Below are 26,269 nucleotides of genomic sequence, written 5' to 3'. Positions count from 1 at the left end.
AGGATTGATGGACAAAGAAAGAAATCATTAGTTGCAGCCCAACTTTCTTTTTTGTTTTGTGTTAATGCAGCACTTTTGAAATCGAACTGAAGACTATTTCATAGTGTTAAAATTATAATAAAAATATTGTGGGGGAAAAAAAACGTTGTCCTGAACAATAAATGAATAAATTGATTAATTGATGTAACAATCCATTTAAACAAACATTTTCTTCTGTGTGTTTGCAGCTTGTTGCGTACTACAATGGAACAAACAAAGAGATCATTTGGTCCCAGACAGAGAGGATCCACTGGCCCAATGGGGGGCCACCACTGGATAACCCCCCCTGTGTGTTTTCCTCAGACGACCCCTCCTGTAATGATGGTATGACAGCTCTGCCACATCTTTCACAACAGCACACTTAAGCCTGTACTCAGAGTTAAATCTGCCTACAGACGATTACACCTGTTTTTGAAATGAAGTAATTTCAAGAGCGAGCAACATAAGATTGACTAATGGACACCCTGTTTTCAGGAAATTGCATGAAAATAATTATGACAAGGAAGTTCATGGACAGGATTGACGTCAAGTGAAATTATCCTACACTTGATGGCAGATTTCTTTTTGCTTGCCTTAGAGTAAGATTGAATCACTCATCAGATGGATATTACAGTGCACTAATGCTTTGTTTATATCATCACTGTCATCTCTGCAGGGCTTGTGATATTTTCATTGATGCTTTGATGATAAATGTGTTGTTCTCCCTCATTTTCATCCCATATCTTTCCCTCAATGAAGTGAAAGCAAATGTAGTGGAATATTTGCTCGAAAAAACAAGCAGTTTGAAAGATAAGTGCTGGAACTGGTCTTTGCTGAACGAGCAGAGCGACAGTTTCAGAGGGAACTGTCGCAGATGATAAACTGAGGAGGAAAACCGCTGCAATTATAAATGCATTTTGGTGTGAAGGAGGGATAATGACTGAGGGAGCAATAAATCTGACTCCGTCCCAAATCTGAAGCCATCCGCAAATAATTTGCAGAGTTGAGAGCCTGGATGTCGCCTTTTCCAGTGTTGCTTTCAGCACCAAGGACAATGAGCGCTCAGGAATTTCTTGAAACATTTTGAGGAGGATTTAACAAAAACACAATGACAACAGTGTCTCATTAACTACTCTGTATTCATAGTAAAGAAATGGAGAAGGCCAGTATACTGTGTGCTCTTCCACTCTAATGTTAGTAACATTTTCTTAAAGAGAGTGTAATCATTGAAATGAATTATAAGCATTGGAGAACTGCATTTAATTGCAAAGCCTGTAATCCCCAAAACACAGAACCCAATAAATATTGAGTGGCTGGAGCGTGCAACTATTTTAGTGAAATAAAAGCAAGTTAAGTAGGATCATGTCTAGATGGTAGCCCCAAACCTGCAAATGGTCTCTTGAGTATAAAATGATTATACTCAAGACCAAACCGTGAACTTTCCCTGATCCTAGTGTTTTTTTGTCCCTAAATCTAAGCAAATCTTAACCACAGTCTTATCACATTGTAACATATAATCAGTTTGTTCAACATGCACATTGAAGAGTTTTGGAAATCTAGGGTTCCCATACAGACACAACCATCAAGTAGTAACTGCAATATTGTCAAACCTGACTGGTCAATACTATTCGGTCTACAAATGGACAACAAACAGAAACCTGAATTCTTCCACTACCAAAGGTTTTGTCCCTTGCCTACAGATTTCTGTATTCATGTGCAGGGATCAGTTTATAGAGATTTCATGAGATGCTGCCCAGAAGTGCTGGACGGATGGTTAAACTGTTGTATAGTCAATAAATAGTTTCAGCATGGAAGTCCCCTTAAAACCATACATTTTCATTTTATATTTGTTTATGAATGGTTGGACACAGTGTGCAAAAATGACAGCTTTAGAGGTGTTGGTACTTTTGTTAGTCACGCTAGCAGCATACCAATGTCTACAAAGGGGTGGCAATATCATTTTGTCCACCACTTTGGTCCAGCTTTGGTGATTCTCTGACTTCCATTTAGCCACATCATCAGGTCAAATGTCAATTTGTCCATTAGGCTTTCTTTGGTTTGTCAAATACCTGCAGAACTAATTACATTCCCAGCTGTGCGACTGTGTTAAGTCCTAATTAGCAAATGTTAGCATTAGCAATGATAGCATACTAAACTAGAACATGGATGGTGAACATGGTAAGAAGATTACCTGCTAAACATCAGCATGTTAGCACTGTCATTGTAAGCATGTTGGCATGCTAACATTCACTTTGGATACAGTCAGACTAGCTGATTTCTCTTGCCTCTAGCCTTTTTGCTAAGCTAGGCTAAATGTGTCCTTACTCCAGCTGTGTAAATACCACAGTCCGTATCAAACTTCTCATGTCATTCTTGGAATGAAAGCAAACAAGTGTGTACCCAAAATGTTGAACTATTCCTTAAGCGGGTGCTATTTTAGTGCATTTCAGAGAACATAAACACACTTTTTTTTTTTAACACATTTTTTGTAAGCATGACTACAGGCAACATAGACAATGAGATATTAACAAATGCTCATCTGGAGGACATTATTGATTTATTTTTTAAATCCATGATATTGTATTGTCATCTGTGAAGTGATCTGTTTTCTGACACATCTGCACTAAATTTGAACAAAACTTAAAATTGGTTAGTAAGTTAAAAATCTTCAGTTCCGTGTTTCATGCAGTGAAGTGAAACATCCTCTGGTGTTGATTAGTGTTAGAAATGATATTTCTCTAATGATGCGTATCAGCTTTTTCTGTGATTTACAGCAAGTGGTATAATTAGTCTCCCTTAGGGTTTTAAATATGAACCAGGAAAGTCAGAGCTGTGTAATTGTGTGAAATTGTTGCCGGTATTTGTGGTTGATTGCTGAAGCAGTGTAGCTGTACTTCAGGAAGTCACAGCTGTGTTTTTCACAGCACACTGCTTTTTTTTTCCTTTTCAAAGATATGAATGTGGACATCTGTTGAACATATGAGAGACAACTGAGCGCTGAATCCTTCTTCTGTTTCCAGGTCATCTTCCAGTTCTCGGTATTGTAGCTGTTGGATCCGGCTTAGCGCTCATCATTTTCGGTATCTCCAGTTTCCTCATTTACAGGTGAGTTTGATTACATCGAGCCGACGTCTCCTGTCTGTGCTGCTTTTAGCTCCACCAGCAGAAATGCAAAGATTCATTTTTTATTCCCGTCAAAGAATGAAAGAGAGACATGTTTGAAACAGGATTTATGGATCATGCTGCTATAGGTGCCAGTGTGGTATTTACACAATTGTTGCTACGGCAACAGCTCAGCAGGTGACGGTGTTAAGACAGCGGTGAAGTGTGCTCAAGCTGCCAACTGAGCTCATATACTGCTCCCAAACAACCCTTACTGTTATTCTCACTTAATGATCATTAGTGTGTTCATTAGGGTTGTTTTCTTTGCGCTGGATTAAAGTTAAATGCCACCTGTGTTAATAATTCACACACTGCTGATGTCGGTTGAAGCGTATCAGTCAAGGTGATCTTTGTGTTACGTGTTTGTTTAATGGTCTTAAGGCTTTTAAAATGCTGTTAAAAGAATGTAGAGATGTCTGAACAAACTTAAACACAACAAAAATCTCGATCCCATGAAGCCATTTTTGCTTGAGTCCTTAAAGTCATAGTTTTTTTTAAACAACTGAAAAAATCTGACTGTGGTAAAATATGTTTGGCAACTCAACTGTTGCAAAATGTGTAATCAAGTGTCATTTCTTTGTGTTGTAGTGCAGTTGTCTTATTCTGTTGTTCCCTGATAGATACTGATTGTCACATTTCTTCTTGAAACATGAGGGACATGAGGTTTCTTCACCGTTGAAGTTTTTTTTATGGTTTGATGAGGAGGGGGATTTATCCAAACTGGATAAAGGATGCCATTATGTCTGGAAAGATTGTAAAGCCCTTTGAAATTTTGATTTCAGTTAGTTAGAGGTCACGTCCTCAGTGTTGTTTCGTGGAATTTGGCAATTTTAACATCATGTTTACATTCTGCAATTATAATTTGTCTTAGGATTTGTGATTGGTCTCATAATGGTATTTAAATGACTTGAGCACCAAATTCTCACAGGTCTTACAAACTAAGACTTGATCCATTTTTCTTGACATTTCCTTTTCTCCTCAAGCATACACTGTCTTTTCCATCTCACTTCCTCATTATACTGTCTACTGAAATACAGCACTAACATTGATGACACAATGTAATTCCTGTGATACTCTTGAGGTAGTTGTTCAGCCCGTACCCACGTTTTGTCACTGGCGCTCTGTGAGTAATACAGACAGGCTTTCAAGTGCCTTCGATGTAAACCCATTCAGGCTTTGGGTGTAGTATAAAGAGGAAGAAAATCCATGTCTAGAGAAGGTGGGGTGAATGGATAGCTCAAACAAACACAGGACTTTAACCCAGGAGACCAGCATTCATGCCCCGTGTGAAAACCAAAATGTTATTAAAAGATTTAAGCTACGTGTCATGTGACTTTCATCTCGCAAGTAACTTAAGTGACGTCATATGATGTACATAAAGCCTAAGCCTGCTGTACTCACACTGCCATCATTTCACTAAGTTAACTACATGTTAAAAAGACTTTCTGGTGGCGTCTCATACAGCTGCTAAAGGGTACCTTGTTCTTTGGTATGAGACACCGTGGGGTGGTGACAAAACGTTGGTATTTGATGTGTTAGGATGAGATCAGGTTGACCTGTAGGGTTCTACATGTTGTCATTCCTAACCTGACCAACACTTGTTGGTGGGGCACAGTTTTGACACAGTAGCTGAGTGTTGTATTAAATGTAGGCTGCTGAAAGATAAAGTATTGAAATGGACCACAGATCATTAACCTGTAATGCATGCATTTCATGTTATGTTTGGAGGCCACATAAAATGTTTCTGAGGGCCTCCACTGGCTTAAGGGCCACACTTTTAAAACCCCTGGTTCAGACCATCATGTGGTTAGAAAAAATTACACAAAAGTGAACAGTTAAAAGAATGAATATACTGTGAAAGAAAATTTACTGAGTGTTTTGAGGGTGGGGGTACGGTGTTTGCACTGGAGGAATTTGCTCTCCTGACCTCAGTAGTTCTAAAAATCCTTGCTATGGCCCTGGAGACAAATTGGCTTGTATTGAAAGCAGGTTAAAATAATCTTACTGTCAGATTTTCTCACTTGTTTCAAGAAAACAAAACATTTATGACTCAACAACAGACAAAAATAACTTACTGTAATGAGATGGACTTGTTTTGCAGTGTAGTCACTCATTGAATCCAAAACTGCCAAGAGTTGAATATCACGAACATCAGGTACAACTCAAGTGGCATCAGCATCTTAAATATAAATCTTACAGACTGTGTGTGTGCTATTGTCTAGATTGTTTAGTTAAAAATAAAGGGAACTGACTATATGTAATTAGGTGTTTAAATAAGCATTAGTTTTAATGGCCGCCCCCGTGCAGTTGTGTATCTTTGTGATGAAATAATTGCCTGCCGCATTTCTAATGGTTATAACTTTGCACTTGGCATTCAGCTGTAAAAACAAATTCAAATGAGATTGTTACAGTGTCCCAAGTGGCACAATCTAAGACTTGTACATGTTTATGGAAATCACTCTGAGTATTAGATTGAGTCTCATTTAATTACACGAGAAGTTAATCATGCATGCCCTAAGCAATTAAGCTACTGGAAGGATTTCTAAATTCTGGGTAATGTCACGGGTGAAATCTGCATGTAATGAAAGAAAATGAATGTTTCTATTTTTCCCCTTTTTCATCACTTCTTCAAAGATGGCAGTTAATTGTGTTCACGATGAATAAACACAACGATTCTTATGTTAGGAGGAGCTGATTTATACATCACTACGCAGCTCTGACTAACAAAATCACACCGGTAATCTAATCACTTTTCTAATACTGACTATTAACACAAACAAGTGTTAATCACCAGCCAATCACAGTGGATTTTAATCAGAGGAATTGTGGAAGAAAGACGGAGGAGCAGCTGTCCACTCGAGGTAAATCCCCTGAACCTGAATCTGAGTTGATCATGTTTAATAATTAGACGCAGAGTGTGCGCTTAATTCTGAAAACATTTAGATCTTCTTTTCTGTTTGTTTCAGCTTGCTGTTCATCAAGCACGGCATGGTTTTCCTAACTAGCTAGCTAGTTTTCCCGGACTCTTGGCCAGTAAGTAAGTCTTCTCTCCTCAGAGATCTTTTTTTAATAAAATCTGACATCCAAGCGTAACATTTTTGGCCACTTATGAACACAAGTATCTATTTCTGTTATGAGAACCCAACAGGGAAAGTCTGGTGCTTTTTTGGTCCTGACCCACAGTTTTACACTCTGCTCTACTCAACTATATTTAAGTTCATCATTTATATAAGTGACAGTTTTATATGGAAAGATATGTTGCACAGAACTGAACATGTCATCTTTCATTAGATTTTAATTTGAATTCATGCACACCAAGGCCATGAAACTGTAAATGTAAACCTGCGCTTCAAGTAAAAAGCATCAGATACATCACTGGTAGACGTTAGATGTCTTTGTGTGACGACTGTTTGATAGCAAACGCTAACAAATCACTTCCTGTTTTGGCAGACACCAGTGGAGCTATGCTGATGGACAGAGAGGCAGATGGCAGAGCTGTTTACAGCCGTCTTAAAGATCATCCAGCTGCTGAGAGGCCTCCTTGTTCACTACTTGACCTACAAAAACACCACTAAGACGTTCAAAACACTTTGGAGTTCAGTCACTGTTCGTAGTTATTCTCAGAGTTTCTCAACCTTGGGGTCGCTTGATGTGCGTAGAAGGGTTGCAGTTTATAAGACTGATGCATCAAGATTCAGATATTTATTTTATATATTTTTAATAGGAAAAAATAACTAGAAAATATATGATTATTTCTATCCATTATATAATTGCTGCTGCTTAGGTCTTTGTTTTTTAATACAAGATCTTTTTACTTGGATTAATTAAATTTGTAATTGGGATAAAGGGAATTTACAGATATATATAATATATATATATATATATAAATATAGTTCACAGGGCAGAAAATAGTCTCCAATAAAATGTGGAGGCCCAATATTGTGAAATTTTGGTGTATTTTTGTATAAGACATGGGTGGCTGGTTGGATCATTTTGGTAATAGGCTGCAACTATTGCCTGTGTAAAATGTACACAATAATAAAATTTGGTGAATTTAATTAAAAGCATCCTGTGTTTCTTCGTATTTCCTGGTGGTAAAATGTGCACCGCAAAGGGATAGTTTGATGCGGACTATTTGATGTAGGTTTGTATGAGGTACTTATCGATAGTCAGTGTATTACCTGCAGCTGACACACCTCCAGTTTGAAGAAACAGAAACAGGTACCAGCAGTGGCAGTGAGGAGGTGGAGCATTAAACTGTTGTGGACAGTGTCAACAACAAAATGTATTTTAGCTACTTAATAAGGTCCATCCAAAAAATATCAACATTAGTTTAAGTGTACGCCATAGTTAGAATAGTTGAATCACTTTTCTTTGCTGTCGGACAGCCTTTTCTGTCTAAAAACCATCGTTTTATAAGCCAAATATTGCTCTCTCCAAACCAACCAAACTCCGTAGCCAAAATCAGTCATTTTACCTTGCAGAACACAAGACGTGCTGGTCTACCACTACCTTGATCTGTTAGTTTGTGTTATGGTAAGAGTCTGAACTAACCCTCAAAAACACACCATAACAAACAAACTAATAGATTGAGCCAACGGTAGACAAGCAGCTCCTGCGTTCTGTGAGATGAAATTAGTGGTTTTGCCTCTGGAGTTTGGTTGTTTTTGAGAGAGCAATATTTGACAGTTTTCCATTAGAAAAGGTGGTTTGATGGTAAAGTAAAATGATGAAAATGCTCTAATAATATAGTCTACACTTAAATTGATATTGTTTTTTTAGGTGGACCTTTTTGTTTAAAGTGGCTAATGTTTTACTGCTGACAGCAGCACCTCATTACTTCTTCTGTGCTGGTGCCCTTCTCTGCTTCCCCAAACTCGGGGCGTGCTGACTGGCATCTAATGTAGGTAATACACTTGCTAAATACCTCATTCAACCCCACTTCAAATAATCCAAATTATCCCTTTAATCTGTAATTTAGCCTCAAATTGAACCTTTAAGTCTCATTTTTCTTAGAAACATGAGAAATATTTGCTGGAAAATTCTTGTTTCATGAAATAAGTCGGAATGAGGCAGATGTCTGCACTGGTACAGTATTATTGAAACAGGTGGTTTAATCCAGTTATTTTTCAAGGCCAAATGACTGGTTAAGACAGAAATGTTTTTTCAGCTTACATATGCAGCTTTGTCAAAATAAAATAAAGCTAACTGCTGTCTACTTTTCATGAAGCGACTGCTCAACATCACGCAGCAGCACGCAGTAGATGTAACCAGGTGGTCGGTCGCTCTCAGTTGATCTTGGAGTCTGGCGTGCAGCAGCAGTGTGAGGGGATGTTAAGCAGCAGAGCAGCAGTGGCTCTGTTGTTTTAATGGAGGGGTTGGTCCAGCAGAGGTATTCACATATGGGACTTATGAAACAATAGGCCCAGTGTGGAGCCCCACACTTTGCCCCTCTGGCTGCCAGAGGTCTCTAAACGAGGCTCCTTAAATAGAAAAATACCTTTTTTTTTTCTGCTGGGGGTGGAAGTGGTGCTGGAGGGCACCAGTGGTTTAATGGTGTTTCCTGCCCTGAAAATGGTTGCACATAGGCACAACCTGGAGTACGTGTAAACACAGACAAGCTCATCAGAATCCCCTTTAAATTTCTAGACTGTCCGATTACACAGTTCGTCCTGATGAAAGAGGTAAAATCAGAGGAAAAAAAAGGAGACACATTGGGGCCAACTGAGATGTTTCGAGGAAAGGCTGAAACACGGTGATATGCAAACGCTGCAATAATTTCCTGCAGACATCTGGAAGTGATTTACACCTTTTAGATTTGGTTGGAATGTATGGGCTCTGCTCGTTTTTCATTTCTAAGTGTTTCAGACTGAAAATGAATTTCCTCCTCTTTCTTAAAAAAAAACCCTCTCTGGTTTTCTCAACTCTGGACTAATAGTTTTATTTGTGAAAGTGTTTCTGCTGTAAATCATTAACTGTCAGAAAACAGCAGCTCCTCTGAGATTTGCCCCAGATGTGTTGATTCGCTGGAATGCCTCTTTCCCTCTGTGGTGCTCTCTGACTGCCAGTCAGACTGATGCTCAAAAATAATACTCAAAACATGTCAGAAATACAGCATAACTTACATAAAAAAATATTGATCTGGTTAGGATGTGCAGACATTTGGAGGTTGTCTGCCATTGTTTACCATTTTCTACTTTAATCCATCCATCCATAATGCAGCATACTTTATATATACAGTATATATACTTTGGAAAATTACAGTAACTAAAACAAAGGGCTGGAATTCCCTGCCAAAACTGTTTTAACACCGTGTAACATAACATAACATACTATAACCAAAGCTAATTGCGACTCGAGTTGCTAACCAAAAACATTGATATTTGGCAGCCTGGAAATGAGATTCAACAATCATCTATCTTTCTTCAGAATTGCTTATAGCTTTTTTTTTTTTTTTAACATAATAATATTAATATAGTAACATAGTATAACAGAACCCAGTGTAGCCTAACATAAAAGTGTTAATATAGTTCTGTGAAGTAACATAACACACCATGATCTATCATAACCTGATGTACTGTAATACATGTAACACAATGTAAGCTAATGTAAAATAACAGTTACCATGTTCAATTTCTCATGTTTGTAAGAAACCAAATTTTACAGAAAATCGACTCAGAAAACGAGTTAGAGTCGATTTTGTATCTGCATCTCACAATACTCATTGTATTTGTTTACTAGTGGTGACAAACAGCAGCAGCACTGAAGTACAGTCAAAAAGGTAGCAAGGCTAACAAAACAGATTTTTTTGCATCTTGTATCACGCTTAACTAGTGGATCATAACATATCAGGTATGAAATTAATTTGCACATGCTTCAGTTTAAGATTAGATCAAACTTTTTTATAATGTCAGATTCTGAATGATGACAAAGGTCAAAATGTGGCCTGCAACAGACTACATAAGCCTTGTTTTTAGCCTAGCGGTTGTTGATGACTTACTGGGCAGTTAAGAGAAATCCGCAGTCGGTATAAAACACAGCAGTCAATAAAATAAGTTTTTCCAAAATAGTGAATCTCCACAACCATGAGAGGTCTTTGAGCATATTTAGTCTTAAATGTGCATAAAAAATACGAGGCTGATTGGTCCGGTGAGAGTATGAGAGTAGCTGTGAACAGTCGTCACACATGCAGCTTTACGCCTGCAGGAGATCATGATGATGATCCATAATGATGGAAAGTTGATTATGAACATCTGCAATGTTGTGAAGCTTTGATAAAAATGGTGCATGAAGCATTACCTGTTCTGATACAGCTGCTTTCACTAGCATGCTATGTGAGACTTTAAGCCATAAATCAGACGATAACAGTTTGTGTTCTATGTTTGTGTTTAAAAGTGAGCTAATAATCATAAAATACTGTAAAAGACTAATTCACTCTTAAATCACTTGTCTTACTGGTCCAGTTGCACTCATTCTTTCAGTTTTAAGTAACCATATTTATTTATTTATTATTTATTAACAGTTTTTAAGTTGGGAGTTATTTTTGAACCAGTGTTAGTACTAGGATGACATTAAAACATCTGAGTCCGCTCTCAGTGAGTTTGTTAAAAATAAAAAGCGTGGGAGTAAGAATTGAAGTGGATTCTAATCTTCATCATGGTTAACGTTGTTTTTCATAGAAGAAAAGACCTATGAGTCATCATCATGTACCTTCATTTAAAGAAGAGGAAATAAGGGAAGAGTTTGAACTCAAGTACAGTGCATGCTGGGAGATATGAGGACCTTCATTTGATAGATTCAGTGCATGTTCAGGATGACATTCGGTCAGCTCATCAAGTCACAAATAAGTTTTTGTGGCAGGGGTCTGAGTGGTAATCAGTTGGTTACTGTTGATTTGACTTTTGATCGAGATTTCTATTTACTTAAAGTTACTCATTTAAAATCTGCTTCACCAAGTTCCAGTATGGGTCTTTATAGAGTAATGTTGTTGCATATTTCAGCATGTGTTTGAAAGAAAGAGCCCTTTGTCCGGGACTGTAAAAAATCCATCTAGAAAAGCAGTTTTCCACTTTGTCAAAGTTCAATAAGTGGAACATATGGATCAGTGAAGTTAAAATCTAATAAAATGCAAACACATAAGCCTGCATGCGTCAGCACACATACATGCAAACCCAGGACGTGAAGGACTCTGCAGTCACATCTGAGCCCTTCATCTCAGGAAATGCCACCAAGACTTAAACCAGGATAGACTTAACTGCACAAATGAAGCAATTAACTCTTTGTTTAAGTTGACCTGCCAAATTAAATCCATGTTGTTAAAATGTCATACTCTGGCTGCGTTGCATCAACAAGGATTATTTTTAAACCAAATTAAAGTGTGGCTTAACTGTAATTTATGTCCCACCAAGCATTTAAACTAGCTTAAAGATTACATTTAATCATCTGTTTAAAACTCATTTTAATTTTCACTCTGAACCTTAAAACTTTGAACTCTAATTCATGTGTATGATTCAGTATTATCAATAAACTTCCACTTCAAGATGTTTAACTTTTAAAATGGCCTTTTTGAGATGAATTCAGCAAAATAATCAAGTTCTTGAAGAAAGTTTAAGGACAGACTCAATCCAGTTGAATTTTAGGATTCATCTCTTTTTTTGAAAACAGTCTGTCTCTTTTTTCTACTTTATCTTCTATTATTTAGTAATATTTCTCCAGTAATTCAGCAACAAGTTGTTTTCTAAGGAGGATAAATTAAACTAACTAGACCTTTTTTAGCAAACAATGTAACATTTTGCTAACTTTTTAGCTAGACAGGAAACAATGTAGTGTTTTGATAACTTCTTTAACTAGCTAGCCAACAGTGCCCCCCCATGTATTTAGTTCATATGAAAACTGAAATGAGAAAAAAACACTATTGCCTGTGAGATTCAAACCCACAAAGTCACAAGTTTGTGGTGAAAACATCATCCCACTCCTTCCGCAAAAACCAATCCAACCCAAAACCACTTTACGTGAGATTGTTCCTCTGTTCTTTGTGCTGCTGTCCTTGTTGATTTCACCACCTGTTTTTTCCCTTTTTGCAGGAAACTGAAGCTTGAGAAAGAACTGGCTGGAATGCTGTGGAGGATTCGCTGGGAGGACCTTCAGTTCGAGAGTCCCAATAAATACCACAAGCGTGCCGGCAGTCGGCTCACCCTCTCACAGGTAGATGATCATCTCAAGCAGTGCTGCTGTCAGTGAAGATTTATGTAATTGCACTCACTCTAAAACAGTAGGTTACTAAACTACTGGTTAGGATTAGTAAAGTAAAGTAGGTAAACTACAGCTTGATTACTGTAAAAAAAAAAAAAAAAACAACTTGTCAAATGAAAACTACTTTCAGAACGTAGTTCAACTACATCCAAACTTACCTACATCTTGTGAAATGATCACAATCTGTGTGTTGAATTGAACAGGCACTGAGTTAAGTGTAGGTGTGTTCGATTTAGGGACCTAGGCAGGCCAATCCTCACTCAGCCGGAGGGGGTGTTTTAAGGAGAGGATAGGGACCTATTGTTGAGTTGGAATCAAGAAAATACTAAGTATGTTTTCATTAGTGTATAATCACATGAAAATAAGAATTGTTGCGTTTTTATTACCTTTGAATGAGCTGCTTATATCTACAGAGGGCCTGGGTTCTCCTCCATTGAGGCTGCCCTGTTTCTACAGTAGCCCAGAACGGACAAACCAAACACTGGCTCTGGAAGGCTCTAGAGCCTTTTGTGTTTTGCGTGAGTTTCATGGCCAATGTAGGTTCTCCTAGACATTGCAATCTTCAAGCTCACCACTGCCACTAAATCCTAGACACTGGTCTTTGAAATGACAACTGTGGCCAATGAGGATAATATGAAGATGTAGTTTGTAATTAACTAACCTAAACTACATGACCCAAGGCAGTTAACTACTGAAAAAGCTACTGAGATAATAATGTGGTTAAACTACCACCCAACTAGCAGTTAAAGTAGTAACTGAACACCCCAACACTGCTTACCTTGATAGACAAAATGTATTTAAGATGTGCAGGTGAGGTGGAAGATGAAGCAAAGTGCTTCCTGACTCCTGAGGGTTAAAAACTAAATACTACACCCACATGATCTCATATTAAAGCTGGCAGCTCTGAATGTTTCTTCATAATTCCGAGCTTTATATCGCCTTTTTATTCCGTCAGTGTTGCTGGCGCAGCCTCCAACGTGTGATTAACAAGTTGTTGTTCTTCTGGCAGCTTACGTTGCCATGCCTGCCAGTGGGAAAGACTGAACACTCGGTCCGCTGCTTTCATTCATATACGACTTGATTATCAGTCTCGAGATGTCGCTGCTGTAAAATTGGACCCACCAGGAATCGAAAATGCTAATTTGGCACATTTGAAGTTGAGAGCTTTACCTTGTTTACACGCCGTGTGCTGTGTATTAATGCACTTTGGGGGATTTTTTCTTTAAAAAAAGCAAATCTGCAGCCCTGAGTGAGTCCAAATCCTTTTGTTAGTTTACACATTCCTGAAAGCTTTCCCAGTGGTTTATTGAAGGTGGCTGGCTTTTGCGGTGGCAGACGCATATTTAATGATTGTTAAAATAAGCCCTCGTCTGGCCCCACTCCCTACATGTATAATACCTCATCACGTTCTTCAAGTATCAGGTTCTGTTGTCTGAGCTCTAATGCATCTCCCTTTGGGTTGTGTTTCGTCCCACACGTGCAAGCGTTCATGAAAAGCACATGCACACACCTTTTTCATTACTGGTTTTTGGTCCAATTGCCGGGATAATGCGTGTGTGGAAAACACAGTAATTTTCCAGACCGATGTCTTTTCCAGTGTGCCATGTGCTGCCAATATTTGCATTCTATACAAATGCGTAGTTGACTGTGCTGGCTGTCTGTATGCAGTGCGCCCACTTGATTTTTATTCACTCTCTGTGCACTGCAGACATTTGCCCAAGGACTCGAGTTGGTGTTATAAAAATTGAAAACACTTTTATTTTCTCAAATACAAAAGAAAGGCAATTTCATGTTTCACAGAGAGAGCTGTTTTGGATAAGAATGTCAGTGGATGAACCCTCTTTAGGAAGCTTTGTTGCAGTGAAGTGGAAGCACAGTTTTAAATGACCAACATTTAATCCTCTTTGCTCTAATCTACACATTTTTTTTCTCTTCTCTTTCTCCTCCCTGCCTCTTTCCACCTTCTCAGAGAGGCTCCAGCTACGGCTCCTTGATAACTGCCCATGGAAAATATCAGCTATTTGCAAAAACGGGCTATTTTAAGGTAAGGCTTAGTGAGTTCTGACATTTTCAACTCCTGCGCACTCCTTTCCCACCCACACATGTGCACACTCGCAGAGAAAGCCAGAGAGCTGGAGAGGAGAGAGAAAGAGAGCGTGTGGGCGAATTTAGGTAGTTGGTTTTAATGTGAGCTGCAGAATGCGTCAATTTTCTTCTTCTTCTTCTTCTTCTTCTGTTTTTTTGCTCTCCTTTCTTTGTTTCTACGCTCCCGCCTCGCAGTCTGGACATGGCCATCAACTTGTTGCTGCGGTTAATTTATCCGTTTAAGCTGGAGGAGGTGTGAGGAAATGGGACAAAAAGAGCCCTCAGAATAATGAGATGGCTGTCTTTGTTTTGAGCTGCATGATGCAGGTTTTATATAAATGCTGATGTCACGGTACAGTTTGACCGCCGCATGGATCATGGAGGTATTGATACACTTCTCAGATTCAAAGGTGATTAAATCTGACACCAAAGATGAAACAGAGAGGAGTGCAAGAGCCTTGAAAAACCTGCAAACACTGAGAAATTTCAGAATATATCAAGCCTTCATCAGCTTCTAACTGTATATTTTGTTGTGAGTAAAAGTTAAAGCTCCCACATGGTCTCAGACATGAACTGCCGGCTGTGTTTCAGTTTCTACGACAGCGTTTTTCTGTCACAGCTGTGGCTATGAGATATTCCCCTCGCTTCTTCCATTTACTGATCCTCACATATCAAAGCGACAGATACAATTCTTCTTCTGCAGCACACTGAAATAGGCCCCCAAATGTACCTGTAGGCTATACTGCGAGATGCTGTTCTCTGCTCTGAATGCAGCTTGATTTTCCTCTCTCTCTCATTTTCATGCTCCTTGTTTGTACTTTTTATAGCATCAGTATGTTGGTGTTGTTGTTTTCCCTGCCTTATTTACATCTAGAGCAAAGTGCATTCTCGTTTTTCACGTCTTGATGTTAAAAACAGCCGTGTACCTATAAAGTGAAGTGTTGTTCCTCAGACTGGATTCATGGCTCTGTCTCTTCTTGTGCTGCACACAGGGGAACCTGGTGGCCATCAAGCATGTCAACAAGAAGAGGATAGAGCTGACCAGACAAGTTTTACTGGAGCTCAAACATGTAAGTGTTCAGTAAATGACAGATCTTTCTAGAGCTGGGACCAATCATTAAGTGATGATTAAATTAATCCTCAACTATTTTGATAATAAATTGATCGGTTTGAGTAATTTTTTGAGGAAAAAAAGTCTAAATTCTCTGATTTCAGCTTCTTAAATATTAATATTTTTTTAGTTTCTTTACACGTCTGACTGAATATCTTTGGGTTGTTAATAAAACAAGATATTTGTGGACGTCATCTTAGGCTTTGGAAAACAACGATTGTGATATTTCACAATTTTCTGACAGTTTAAAACAAACATTTATGAATCATTTAATAGACCAGATAATTGACCGATTAATTGATGATGGAAATAATTGTTAGTTTCAGCCCTAGATTTTTCTATCCTTTTGCACAGGTAGGTTGATTATTTTGTATTAATCGAGTCAGATTTTTTTTATTTATACAGCCAAAAATCACAAATGTGTCACAGAGCATTAGAAAGAGAGGTTGTTGATACGTTTTTTTTTTTCAGGGCCGATAGAAATCAAGGACACCAATAACCAATATTTGAAACTGATGTACTTTTGCAGTAAAAATTAAAATCCTTGTGTCAGAATATTAGAATAACACAAACTCAGAGTTTCTTAAAGTTGACTTGTATATTTAAAAAATGTGAAAATATCCCCTGTGTTTAAGGAGTTCTTGTGATGCACTGTTTTTAAATGTTTTGTGTCCAGTATATTGAGCATTTAGTGAAAAGGCACCCAGTCATCTTTAATAGGTCCAAAATACAGCTGCAAAGCTTTTCATTGGAAATAGGACAGAACAGATTACCCCAATTATGCATACCTTCACTGGTTTCCAGTTACAGTACTCAGGGAATATGGTTCAAAAGTCTTCATATGGAATTAAATCCACATTATATTTCTGACCTACCAAACCCACTGTGTACAATGATGCACCCCACCGTCAGCAGAGAAAAGTTTTTTTCACAGATCCTAAGTCTTCATTTTTCTAAAACCATACATTTGCACCAGCTGCCCAGCTCCAAACCACTGACAGACAATGTTAGGGACTGACTTGTGAACTCTTGAGCATTTAGCAGCTGGAGAGTCAGATATTTTTGTTGGAGCTGATGGAGACCAAAACAGAACTAAAAGAGAGCGGCAGGATAAACCCTGATGTTTTTGGTCCCACACCATCTTTATTTTAGTGTCACAATAAAAGACAATATCAGCATTTAGTAGGAAGAATGCAATTAAATTTGCTGAGCTCATTTCTGCCCCTTTTATTTTAATGACCTCATAAGAAATGTATTTTTAGCTCCGCCTCTGGTACTTCATTAAAATAGTATTTTGCTAAAAATAACAAAATATTTTTTTGTTTTATCCAATCTGTCTATATTTTGGCATGTAAGAAAGGCCTCTATTCTGCTTGCAGTTTCACTTTCAGTCTTTTTTCTTCAGAAGAAGAATCCAAAATTCTTGCATTTATCCATGAAATCCATCTGTGAAACCGCTGGCTTGTGCTGTTGTCTCTGGGTGCTTTCAGTGGCCTCAGTGTAAAGAGAGCCATGCACAGAGACCTTGAGGGTGAATTGTTTTAAAAAAAAATCTCCTTCTGAATAAGTTGTATTCAGCAAATCATTCATTCATCCGCAAAAATAAAACAACCATGAATTGAAATTATTGCATTTGGTTTCACTGCAGTGAAAGACCTTCATACAAGGTTTAGTCACTTCACCTTCTTCAAAAACAAGTAAAGAAAAAGTGGAACTATCTCAACATATAGGTATATAATACATTTTCTGACTCATTAGGACAGTGAAAACTTTATTTTCCAGTGTCACTGAAAAATGTTGCTTGTTAAAGAGAGTTCACATCCTTAAAAGGACAGTTCACCTCAAAATAAAAAAAATATATTTTAATATATTTTTTCTCTTATCTGTAGTGCTATTTATCTGTCTAAATTGTTTTGGTGTGAGTTGCTAAGTTTTGGAAATATCAGCTGTAGAGATGTCTGCCTTTTCATGCTCAAGGTGCCAAAAACGTTTGAAAAACTCATATGAAATGTCTCTTTCCAGAAATCACGACCCTGTTAGTCAAGAAAATCCACAGACCTTGTTGTGAATAGTTTCATGTAGGAACTGTTTTCTGTCTATCAAACTATTCCCGCCAACTGCATCAACACGGTCGCTCGCTCAGTGGTGCAGCCTTCATCACTTCATGTTGTTCTCCTGCTGCCCCCAGCTTCATGCATCCCCGAACACATGCACTGAAGTTGTTAAGAACTTTCTAGTGTAGAAAAAAACATCATGTATAGCAGATTATTTATTTAAGTGGTGTAAGTGCCGCAGAAAAATTTGTGACCGTTGACAAAGTTTTCAAAGTCATAACAGTTTGTTTTGTTTTATATTAGAGAAAAACTGCAACTAAATTAATTGACTGTCTCAAAATGTTTCATACCTGCACATTAAGATGGAGATAACCTTGAAGCATTTTTTCCATCAAAGCAGAATACCTTTGTTCTGGTTGTGAAAAAATAGAAAGTATGGGAACAATAAATCAAATGCACCCTTCCATGCGCTGTGTGTGTTTAGGAAGTAGAAATGCACACCTGCACCATAATTATGTCACAGAACAACCCATCACAAAGTCACATGTTTGTCCATGTTGTTGGAATTCAACTAAACATCATGAAACATCACAATTTTTTTTTTTTTGTCACATCGACCCAAGTAAATTGTCACTCGCTAACTTACCTTAAGTACCTGCCAAAATCCCACAGCTTTGGTATCAGACAGTCAGCTGCAGCTGAAGTTGACATTTTCCAGTTGTAATTAAACAGTTTTGAAAAGGCAGCGGGGGTCCGTCCAGCAAAGATTAAACACCCACCAGTCTGTGCTGGGCGCAAACACACTGGAACAATTCAGAAGTAATTTATGAGAAAGCTAATTGTTTTTTAATGTTGACCTCATGTAATCAGACCTGTTTCCTTTTTGGAAAAGTGACTGTGGCGGGTTGTTGTATGTGAGTTTTGGCAGGCAGGTGCTGTCTCCTCTTTTCAATACTGTGCACAAGCCCTGATTCTTTTAGTTGTACAGAAAGCTGTACCGTACCACTGACTAATGTTGCAGTTCAACCAAGGAGGACGGCATTAATGTTTACATCCTGTGTTGAACATGAGCCTCTCTTTCATGAGTACATGCACACTTCCTTCTGTGCGGTGATCTGGTCTGTGGATTATCTTGAGTGACCAGTTCAAGATTTCTGGAAAGAGACAATGCTGTTGTTGAGTTTCTCAAATGTATTTTTGGGTGCTTTGAATCCCACATCTAGTTTTAATATATTTGAGGGAAGGCAGACATCTCTACAGCTGACATCTCCAAAATGCCGCAGTCAAAAATTTAAAAAAATTAAGAAAAAGCACTACAGTTAAGAGGAAAAATATGTATTTTTGAGTTTGGGGTGAACTGTCCCTTTAAATTGTCAACATCATAAATAGCAGCTGTTGATAAAAGAGTCCCTTTGGCTGGGAAATATTTACAAGCCTTGTGATAAGGAAGCTGAAGGAGAAAAACTCCACACAATTTATGTGGTTTGGTGATGGAAACACAGTGTGGCACAGGGAAACCCATAAGTCGGAAATTACACGGGTGCTCACGAACAAGATGGATGCTCGTGGGGGAAGATTTTTGGCCATTTCTTCACTTTTAACATCTCCAGCTTTCTTTAACTCAACTCCCTTTCTCAGCTCTGTATTTTTGGTCTTATTTTTTTGTTGTGTGAGTTGCAGCAGCCCAGAGGAGGAGAGCAGTTTGGGCTTCTTGGATGCCTCTGTGGCCTCTCGGTCAGTCGGCAGGCACACATGGGAGCGAGGCTGCTGCTGTCTGAGCTGGCAGCTTCTCAGACGCCCTGGGGGCCTGATCGGCTGTCAAACCTCAGCTCATGAAAAAGCCAACCAGATGGGGGGAAGAGACTGGGTTGCCAGTGGAAACTTAACCACTTGTCTTCCAGCACTCCTCCTCCTCCTCTCCTCCCCTAGTGGTTCTCCCCCCACCTCTCCCCTGAGTGCAGCAGGGGAAATTATATAGGCCAAAGGGTAGGCTAACATCCCCGGAGCCGTGAAACAGAAGCGACTGACTCCCTGGTTTTTGGTGTGAGAGCGGCTGTCACTCACTGAGCTCAAAGGAGTAAAGCACACTGTTGAAATTATGAACGCTGTATTTGAAGTTTCATTCTGGCTGCAGAGAGATTTTCTTTTTTCTCAGCTCTGCTTCTGTCAGCGCTGATAATGGGCTGGAATGAAGCAGGAGGAGGACTTCCATGTAGCTTGTTTCTATAAAAGAAAATGACTGGGCTTTTTCACACTTTCTCATAAAAAGAACCTGCCAGAAAATGTTCCCCAAACTCCCTCTTAATCACTTCACCACAAACATCTCTGTTTTTTTAATATTCAAAGTGATTCACGTTTTGGAAGACGTGTTGCATCGTAAAAGCCGTGTGTGATTATTTTCCATGTAGAGCAGCTTTACACGTTCTGCCTGCTCTGCTCTGATACTCCCGCTCGTACGTCCTCTCAACACCTCAACGATATTTTTTTTTCATCCTCCCCGACACACACAGGCTCATTCATAACCTCCAAGGCCAATTTATGCACATGCACATGTTTCAACCGGGTGCCCTGGGCAGGAATGCGTCTCAACACGTAGAAAAAGACACTGTGCCAAACTAGCCGACTGCAAATAGACTATTTTGATGAACTGCTGGCAGCGTTATTCTCAAAACTTTGTGTATATATATATAAATGAACCGTCAGTCCTCTACCCCCCTGTCCTGTGTTTCCATGGGGTTTGGGAATGTGATGTTTGGAAAGAGTTGCACTCACAGTTGCAGTGTGTTTGTGTGGTTATTTTCAGATGAGAGACGTTCAGTTCAACCATCTAACCAGGTTCATCGGGGCCTGCATCGACCCTCCCAACATCTGCATCGTGACAGAGTACTGTCCCAGAGGCAGCCTGCAGGTAACGTCTCTGATACTACCTCTAGACTTTCACAGTTATTCATTACTTCTCTACTGATGAAGAAAGACGTCACAAATGGCTTCCTGTCAGTGTCAAATGTCCCCGTCAAAAAGATGTTTTATTTATTGTTACATCTCTTGGATGTTTGAGCTTTGTTGTGCAGGATGATGTATGAGCAGAGCTTGACCTTAGAAAGAAAAGTTTCTCCTTTTTGCAGGATTCTGTGACATCACAATGAGTTTTCAAACCAATCATGGTCCAGTACAAAACTTACAGGGCCCTAGTCACGCTCTTTCCAATGGACCACCATGGGACCTAATTTCGGTAAAAATATGAACTGTAGTGATGATTTTCCAACATGTGTTGCGACACTGTTGAAGTATCAGACTGTGAAGATACATAATTAGAAAGACTGCAATCCCAGAAGTCGTGTAAGTGATATAATGACATTCTCCCTCCAAAATCTAACGTTAGCCATTGAAGCTACGATGCCTGTGTGTTTTTGTGCCAGGATGTAGTCACACAACAGCAGGTCTTACTTATTATTTCTCTTAACGGCTGATAAAAGGACCAGAAGTCACTGGATAAAACACTTAAGGTCAGATAATGCCATCAGGGACAGTAAGATTTGTGTTGATGAGGTATATTGTGCGAGACGAGAGATGTACAGTAGTTCACTGAGGATTTTCATACTAAACTAAAGTTCGACAAACCTGCAAAACAGGCAAACTGAGACAAACTGAGACTTTCTTGACTTGTAAAATAATACTTTAAATTGACAAACATCATATGTGTAATGCATGGCACAGTTCAAACAGAATCAAAAATGTATTTGTCTCGTCATAGACTACTGTTCATATGTCCAAATTTAGTTCCCATGGGGCACACTGGAAGGGGCGTGTGATGTGTAAACATAAGGCCACATAGACTGAGAATGGACTTTTCAGGGAAGTAGTAGACCACTCTCATGTTATATCTATTTTGTTTAATCCATACAATAACAGAAATGTCAAATGGCAGCTCTGTGATTTCCTGGAGTTGACCTGGCAGCCTCATAGTGATGTAGGTGCCTCCTGAAAGTCACTGCGTCTGACCACTGATCACACAGAAATAGTTACAGGTTAACAACAATTTTGATAATAGATTAATCCTTTGATTGTTTGTGAAGCAAATATCTCAATCATTCTCTGGATCCACCAGTGTAGTTTGTGGATAAATGGATTTTACATCTTTTATATTAGAGCTCTAACAATTAATCAATTAATTGATTATCAATTGTTTGTTAAATTTATCACCAACTATTTTGATAATCAATTAATCAGTTTTTTAAGAAACAGTCAAAATTTCAGTTTCTTAAATGTGATTATTTTCTGGTTTCTATAGTGCTTCTTGACAGTAAACTGAATATCTTGGAGTTGTGGACAAAACAAGACATTTGAGTTTGTCGCCTTGGGCTATGGGAAACACTAATCAGCATTTTTCATCATTTTCTTACATTTCTGACCAAACAACTAATCGATTAATCAATGTAAGTAATCAACAGATTAATCAACAGTGAATATAATTGTTAGTTGCAGTCCTATACACGTGCCTTATTTCTTTTATGTTTAGTTAAGTGAAATAGTTCATGTAAAACAGGCACAAGAGTCAAAAATGTCTTACTCACAAAAATACAGACATACTTGAAGAAATTCCTGGATCCGCACCTAAAAACAAATTTGCTCATAACCAACAACTTTCACTGAAATCTATCAAGAGGTTTTTGACTGACAGACAAAAAACCAGGACTGAAAACAGACCCTCCTTAGTGGAGTTTACAGTTTAATGAGAGAATTTGTTAGGTGGGGTTTCTGTTTATTGAAAAAAAAACTGAAGCTGCTTAGTCTTAAATACGTGAATACATGAAAGGAGTGAGGTACAGCCTAATGAATTACTGAATGAAAAGTCTCTAACAGAAGCCAACTGACGGGCTGGTCTTGTTGCAGCACCATGAAGTAAACAGTCATACTGTAGCATAGACAGCCTTGTCAAACTGCTATTCCTGGCAGTGTTTGTGCCGAGCTCTGCCCACTGAACTCTACAATCACCTTATTTAGTCTACAGTCAGCTTACAGTTCGTGGCTCGCCTTTGAAATATTTTTTGTCTTTGTTTTGTGTTCAATTGTTGAGATTTGTCTTTTCTAAAAATGGACCAGCTGGAAAATGACGGGAAACTCAGCCGTCATCAGTCACACTTGTAGAGAAGGGCTTGTGTGTAAAACACAGATAACTGTAACTAATGTGATATGTCTGGATGTCGAAGCAGATTCCAGTAACTGGCCAGCTGCAGGGCCTTCAAAGGATATTAATTAACGTCATATGGGGCTAAATTTGTGCCCCTGAGACTGACAAAGAAATATCTGGAATCTGTACTGAAGGTGGTTCTGTATTTACTCCCAGAATAAACTTTTGGGTGCGCTGGCTGCTGAGAGGCTCTTGGGAATTTAGAGGATAAAGCAGACTGTAAAAGTTTTCTGCCCTATTTTTGATTTGTTTTTGTTGTTTTGTCCCAGGACATTTTGGAGAATGAGAGCATCAACCTGGACTGGATGTTCCGCTACTCTCTGATCAATGACATCGTAAAGGTATGTGGCCGTCAGACTGAGAGCGCTGTAAACAAAAACAACAGAAATCGAATGCAGGATTGAAGCATCAACTTATATGATGTTTTCATATAAATGTTGTCAAAAAGGTCACTTTTCAATGCTATAATAGATGCTTTGTGTGCCTTAGAGACAGAAAAAAATGTCTCAGTTGCCATGGTTTCACATGGAGGGTTTGTGAAAGAGTGAGTGAGGCAGAGAGCAAAAAAGAGCAAAAGGGACCAACATGCACAAAAATGCATTTTTGGCAGAGCAGAGTGGATAAAACTACAGTAAATATTGCTGTTATATAGTGTAAAATAGGACAGAAACATAATCATAAACTTTACTAAAATTTCCTTCCAGCTGAATCAAAACTAATCACGGACTTTACTTTGGAAGATTATTTTTAATCTGGCCTAACAAAGGGGCTTTTTGTCAGGAGAGGAGAGCGCTCTCCTGGATGGATTCGATACTGAACACTGGCTAAATTTCTCCACACAGATAGCAGCGCTCTGCAAAGAGAAGAGGCGCTGCTGGTGAAGCTTTGAGGGACGTTTGACTCACCGTTTCCGCAAAATATTGAACATGAGTACATTCAGTACCCACCGTCCCCCTTCCCGAAGGAATTAAGAGTAATTTCACAGAAATTCTCCCGTGACTGTGCCGCCGTCCTTGAAACACGGCTTCTTTTCAAAACCTTCTGCATACATCCACTTGTCAGAGTGTATTATTTCCATATGTCTGGATTTGTGTGTTTTCATGTATGATTTGCTGTAGAGGAAAAAAAAAGAGGAGTGAGAGGGAGAGAACACCCCTTAATGCTTGACTTCACACTCCTCTCCACTAGGGAATGAACTATCTCCACAACAGCTACATTGGCTGCCATGGAAATCTGAAGTCATCTAATTGCGTGGTGGACAGTCGATTTGTTTTGAAAATCACGGATTATGGCTTGGCCAGCTTCCGCTCGTCCTGCGAAAATGATGACTCGCACGCACTCTATGCAAGTAAGTTGAGTTCATTTGTACGGTAACAGAGTCTTTTCATTCACAAAATCGTCAGCTCACGTTCTGTGTCAGATGTTTTATGAGCGTCTCTGACTCTCCTTGGTTTTGCAGAGAAGCTTTGGACGGCTCCTGAGCTGCTCATATACGACCGCCATCCTCCTCAAGGGACCCAGAAGGGTGATGTGTACAGTTTTGGGATCATACTGCAGGAAATAGCCCTGAGGAATGGACCTTTCTATGTGGAAGGCATGGACCTCAGCCCCAAAGGTAAACACAACTGTCTTTTATAGGCTTCAGCTGACCACCGGGGTCCTTTAAATCAGCAAGCATGCAGTAAACAAACATGTAAGACATGAACACAATAGGAAATCAAACATGACTCTGTTCATACAAAACCACATCTCTGTAACTTTATGAAGTTGTAACTAGTCTAAGAAATATGTCTGAATACTGAGTTTCCTTCATCAAAGAAATAAAAGACAGAAGTTCACATGATAGGAACTTCATTCACAGGCTTTTCACTGACATTTCAAAGTGGACCTCTGTAAGGTCAGACTACTATATGGTGGCCCTGCAGCTGTGTACACAAACAAAGAACACATGTTGGCCAGATGTCAAAGGCAGGTGGAGTCACAAAAAACCAACCCATCTCATGTCTGGAACATCACAATATAAATGCTCCTAAGAAACAACACAAACAAAGCACAGAAAGGGAAAATTAATAATAAAAGTAAAATAAGTGAAAAAAAATGTACGATTTTGAAAACATTAAGTTGGGAAATCTGCTCTGGTTTGTACTGATGTTCATCCCAGATTATCTGGTTATGTGAATGGTTTACAGATCCAGTCTTAAACCTCCTGACCTGTTCACAGACTTATCAGGGCAACCCTGATCATTTTCAAACATGTTTGATATTTACGAGTTAAAATCTAGATGTTTACATAAGTACCTACAGGCAGGATGACAGTAACCAATGAAAGAGTCTTGATGCAGCTCAGCAGCTGACGGTGCTGCCAAACAGTGGTAAACATTTTAACCGGTGATGCCAACATTAACCAGCGTACCACTGTTGACAGATATTAAAAGTGACAGTTTCTCCTCCTAATGCAACCAGATTTTCAAAATCATTTTAAACTCCTGTTGTCTGAGTCCAGCTTAAAGTAAATATTTTATCTACTAATCCATTATTTATCTAGAAAGGTGCCAGTGATTAAAACAAAAGACCCTTGAGCTAACAAAACACATCTACCTCCACAGGACAAGAGGACTATGTAAATAATTAAGGAGTAAAGAAATCAGAGAGAACTGAAATAAAATCAAAGCTGATGCCCTCGGTACAGTACATAAAAAAGCAATCCTTTCACAGAATGAAACTCACTACAAGGGGAACACGACTTTCTGCATGAACACTAATGTAAAACATTTGCTGCCGAGCCATTATCAATGTAACTCCTAGAGATTGTGGGCAAGTACATATCTGCCCAACATCACCTTAAAGGATAGGTTTTTCAAATGAACACAATCTTCACATGCACTAATTGTTGGTCACTTTAATTATTGACCTCTCCATGGCTGCGTGGACATCCCTTTCTTTAAGTGATTCATTTCAGTGTAAGCGATGGGTGAGAAAAATCTTATTACTTTGGAAAAATTAATGCCAAAGGTCAACCAAAGCTAATAGGGTGCATCAGCAGTCTGACACACATCAAATGGACACTATCTTTGAAAGATAAACACTTTATTAGTCTCATTGAGACTGTTGAAGCCTCACATCAATTTCAGGTGAATGCTGGAATATATTTTTTGCAAAGAAATAGGATAGTGAGTTTTGTCCCACATCACTTACATTGAAATAACTTTGAAAAGGTGTCTGCTCGTGGCTGGAATGGACAAGAGGAAAAATTCAAGCAGATAAGAGATAGGCTTGGGGAAATGTGAATCTGTTCTTTAACAATAATGCTGAAGATTGTGTGTATTTAAATTGGTAGGTTGAGATTCAAAAGCATTGTCAAAAGAAAGAAACAGAGAGAAGCTAATGATGCCATGA

The 26,269-nt window shown here is 38.7% G+C and overlaps 1 protein-coding gene across 1 annotated transcript in view; it reads left to right on the top strand.

The window, feature by feature from the left end:
- Positions 1 to 26,269, top strand: part of npr2 (natriuretic peptide receptor 2) — an 82,496-nt gene that overhangs the window by 31,496 nt on the left and 24,731 nt on the right. Inside the window, exons 6-14 of the mRNA XM_084745354.1 lie at positions 228 to 363; positions 3,039 to 3,123; positions 12,264 to 12,384; positions 14,402 to 14,476; positions 15,510 to 15,587; positions 20,486 to 20,590; positions 23,143 to 23,214; positions 24,062 to 24,221; positions 24,333 to 24,488. Coding sequence (XP_084601480.1) covers positions 228 to 363; positions 3,039 to 3,123; positions 12,264 to 12,384; positions 14,402 to 14,476; positions 15,510 to 15,587; positions 20,486 to 20,590; positions 23,143 to 23,214; positions 24,062 to 24,221; positions 24,333 to 24,488 — 988 coding nt within the window. The remainder of the gene's footprint in view (positions 1 to 227; positions 364 to 3,038; positions 3,124 to 12,263; positions 12,385 to 14,401; positions 14,477 to 15,509; positions 15,588 to 20,485; positions 20,591 to 23,142; positions 23,215 to 24,061; positions 24,222 to 24,332; positions 24,489 to 26,269) is intronic.

Source organism: Lutjanus erythropterus, chromosome 20 (genome assembly GCF_056507025.1).
Source record: "Lutjanus erythropterus isolate fLutEry1 chromosome 20, fLutEry1.hap2, whole genome shotgun sequence".
In the NCBI taxonomy this organism is placed as follows: Eukaryota; Metazoa; Chordata; class Actinopteri; order Lutjaniformes; family Lutjanidae; genus Lutjanus; species Lutjanus erythropterus.
This window is presented reverse-complemented; position numbering and strand designations above follow the sequence as displayed.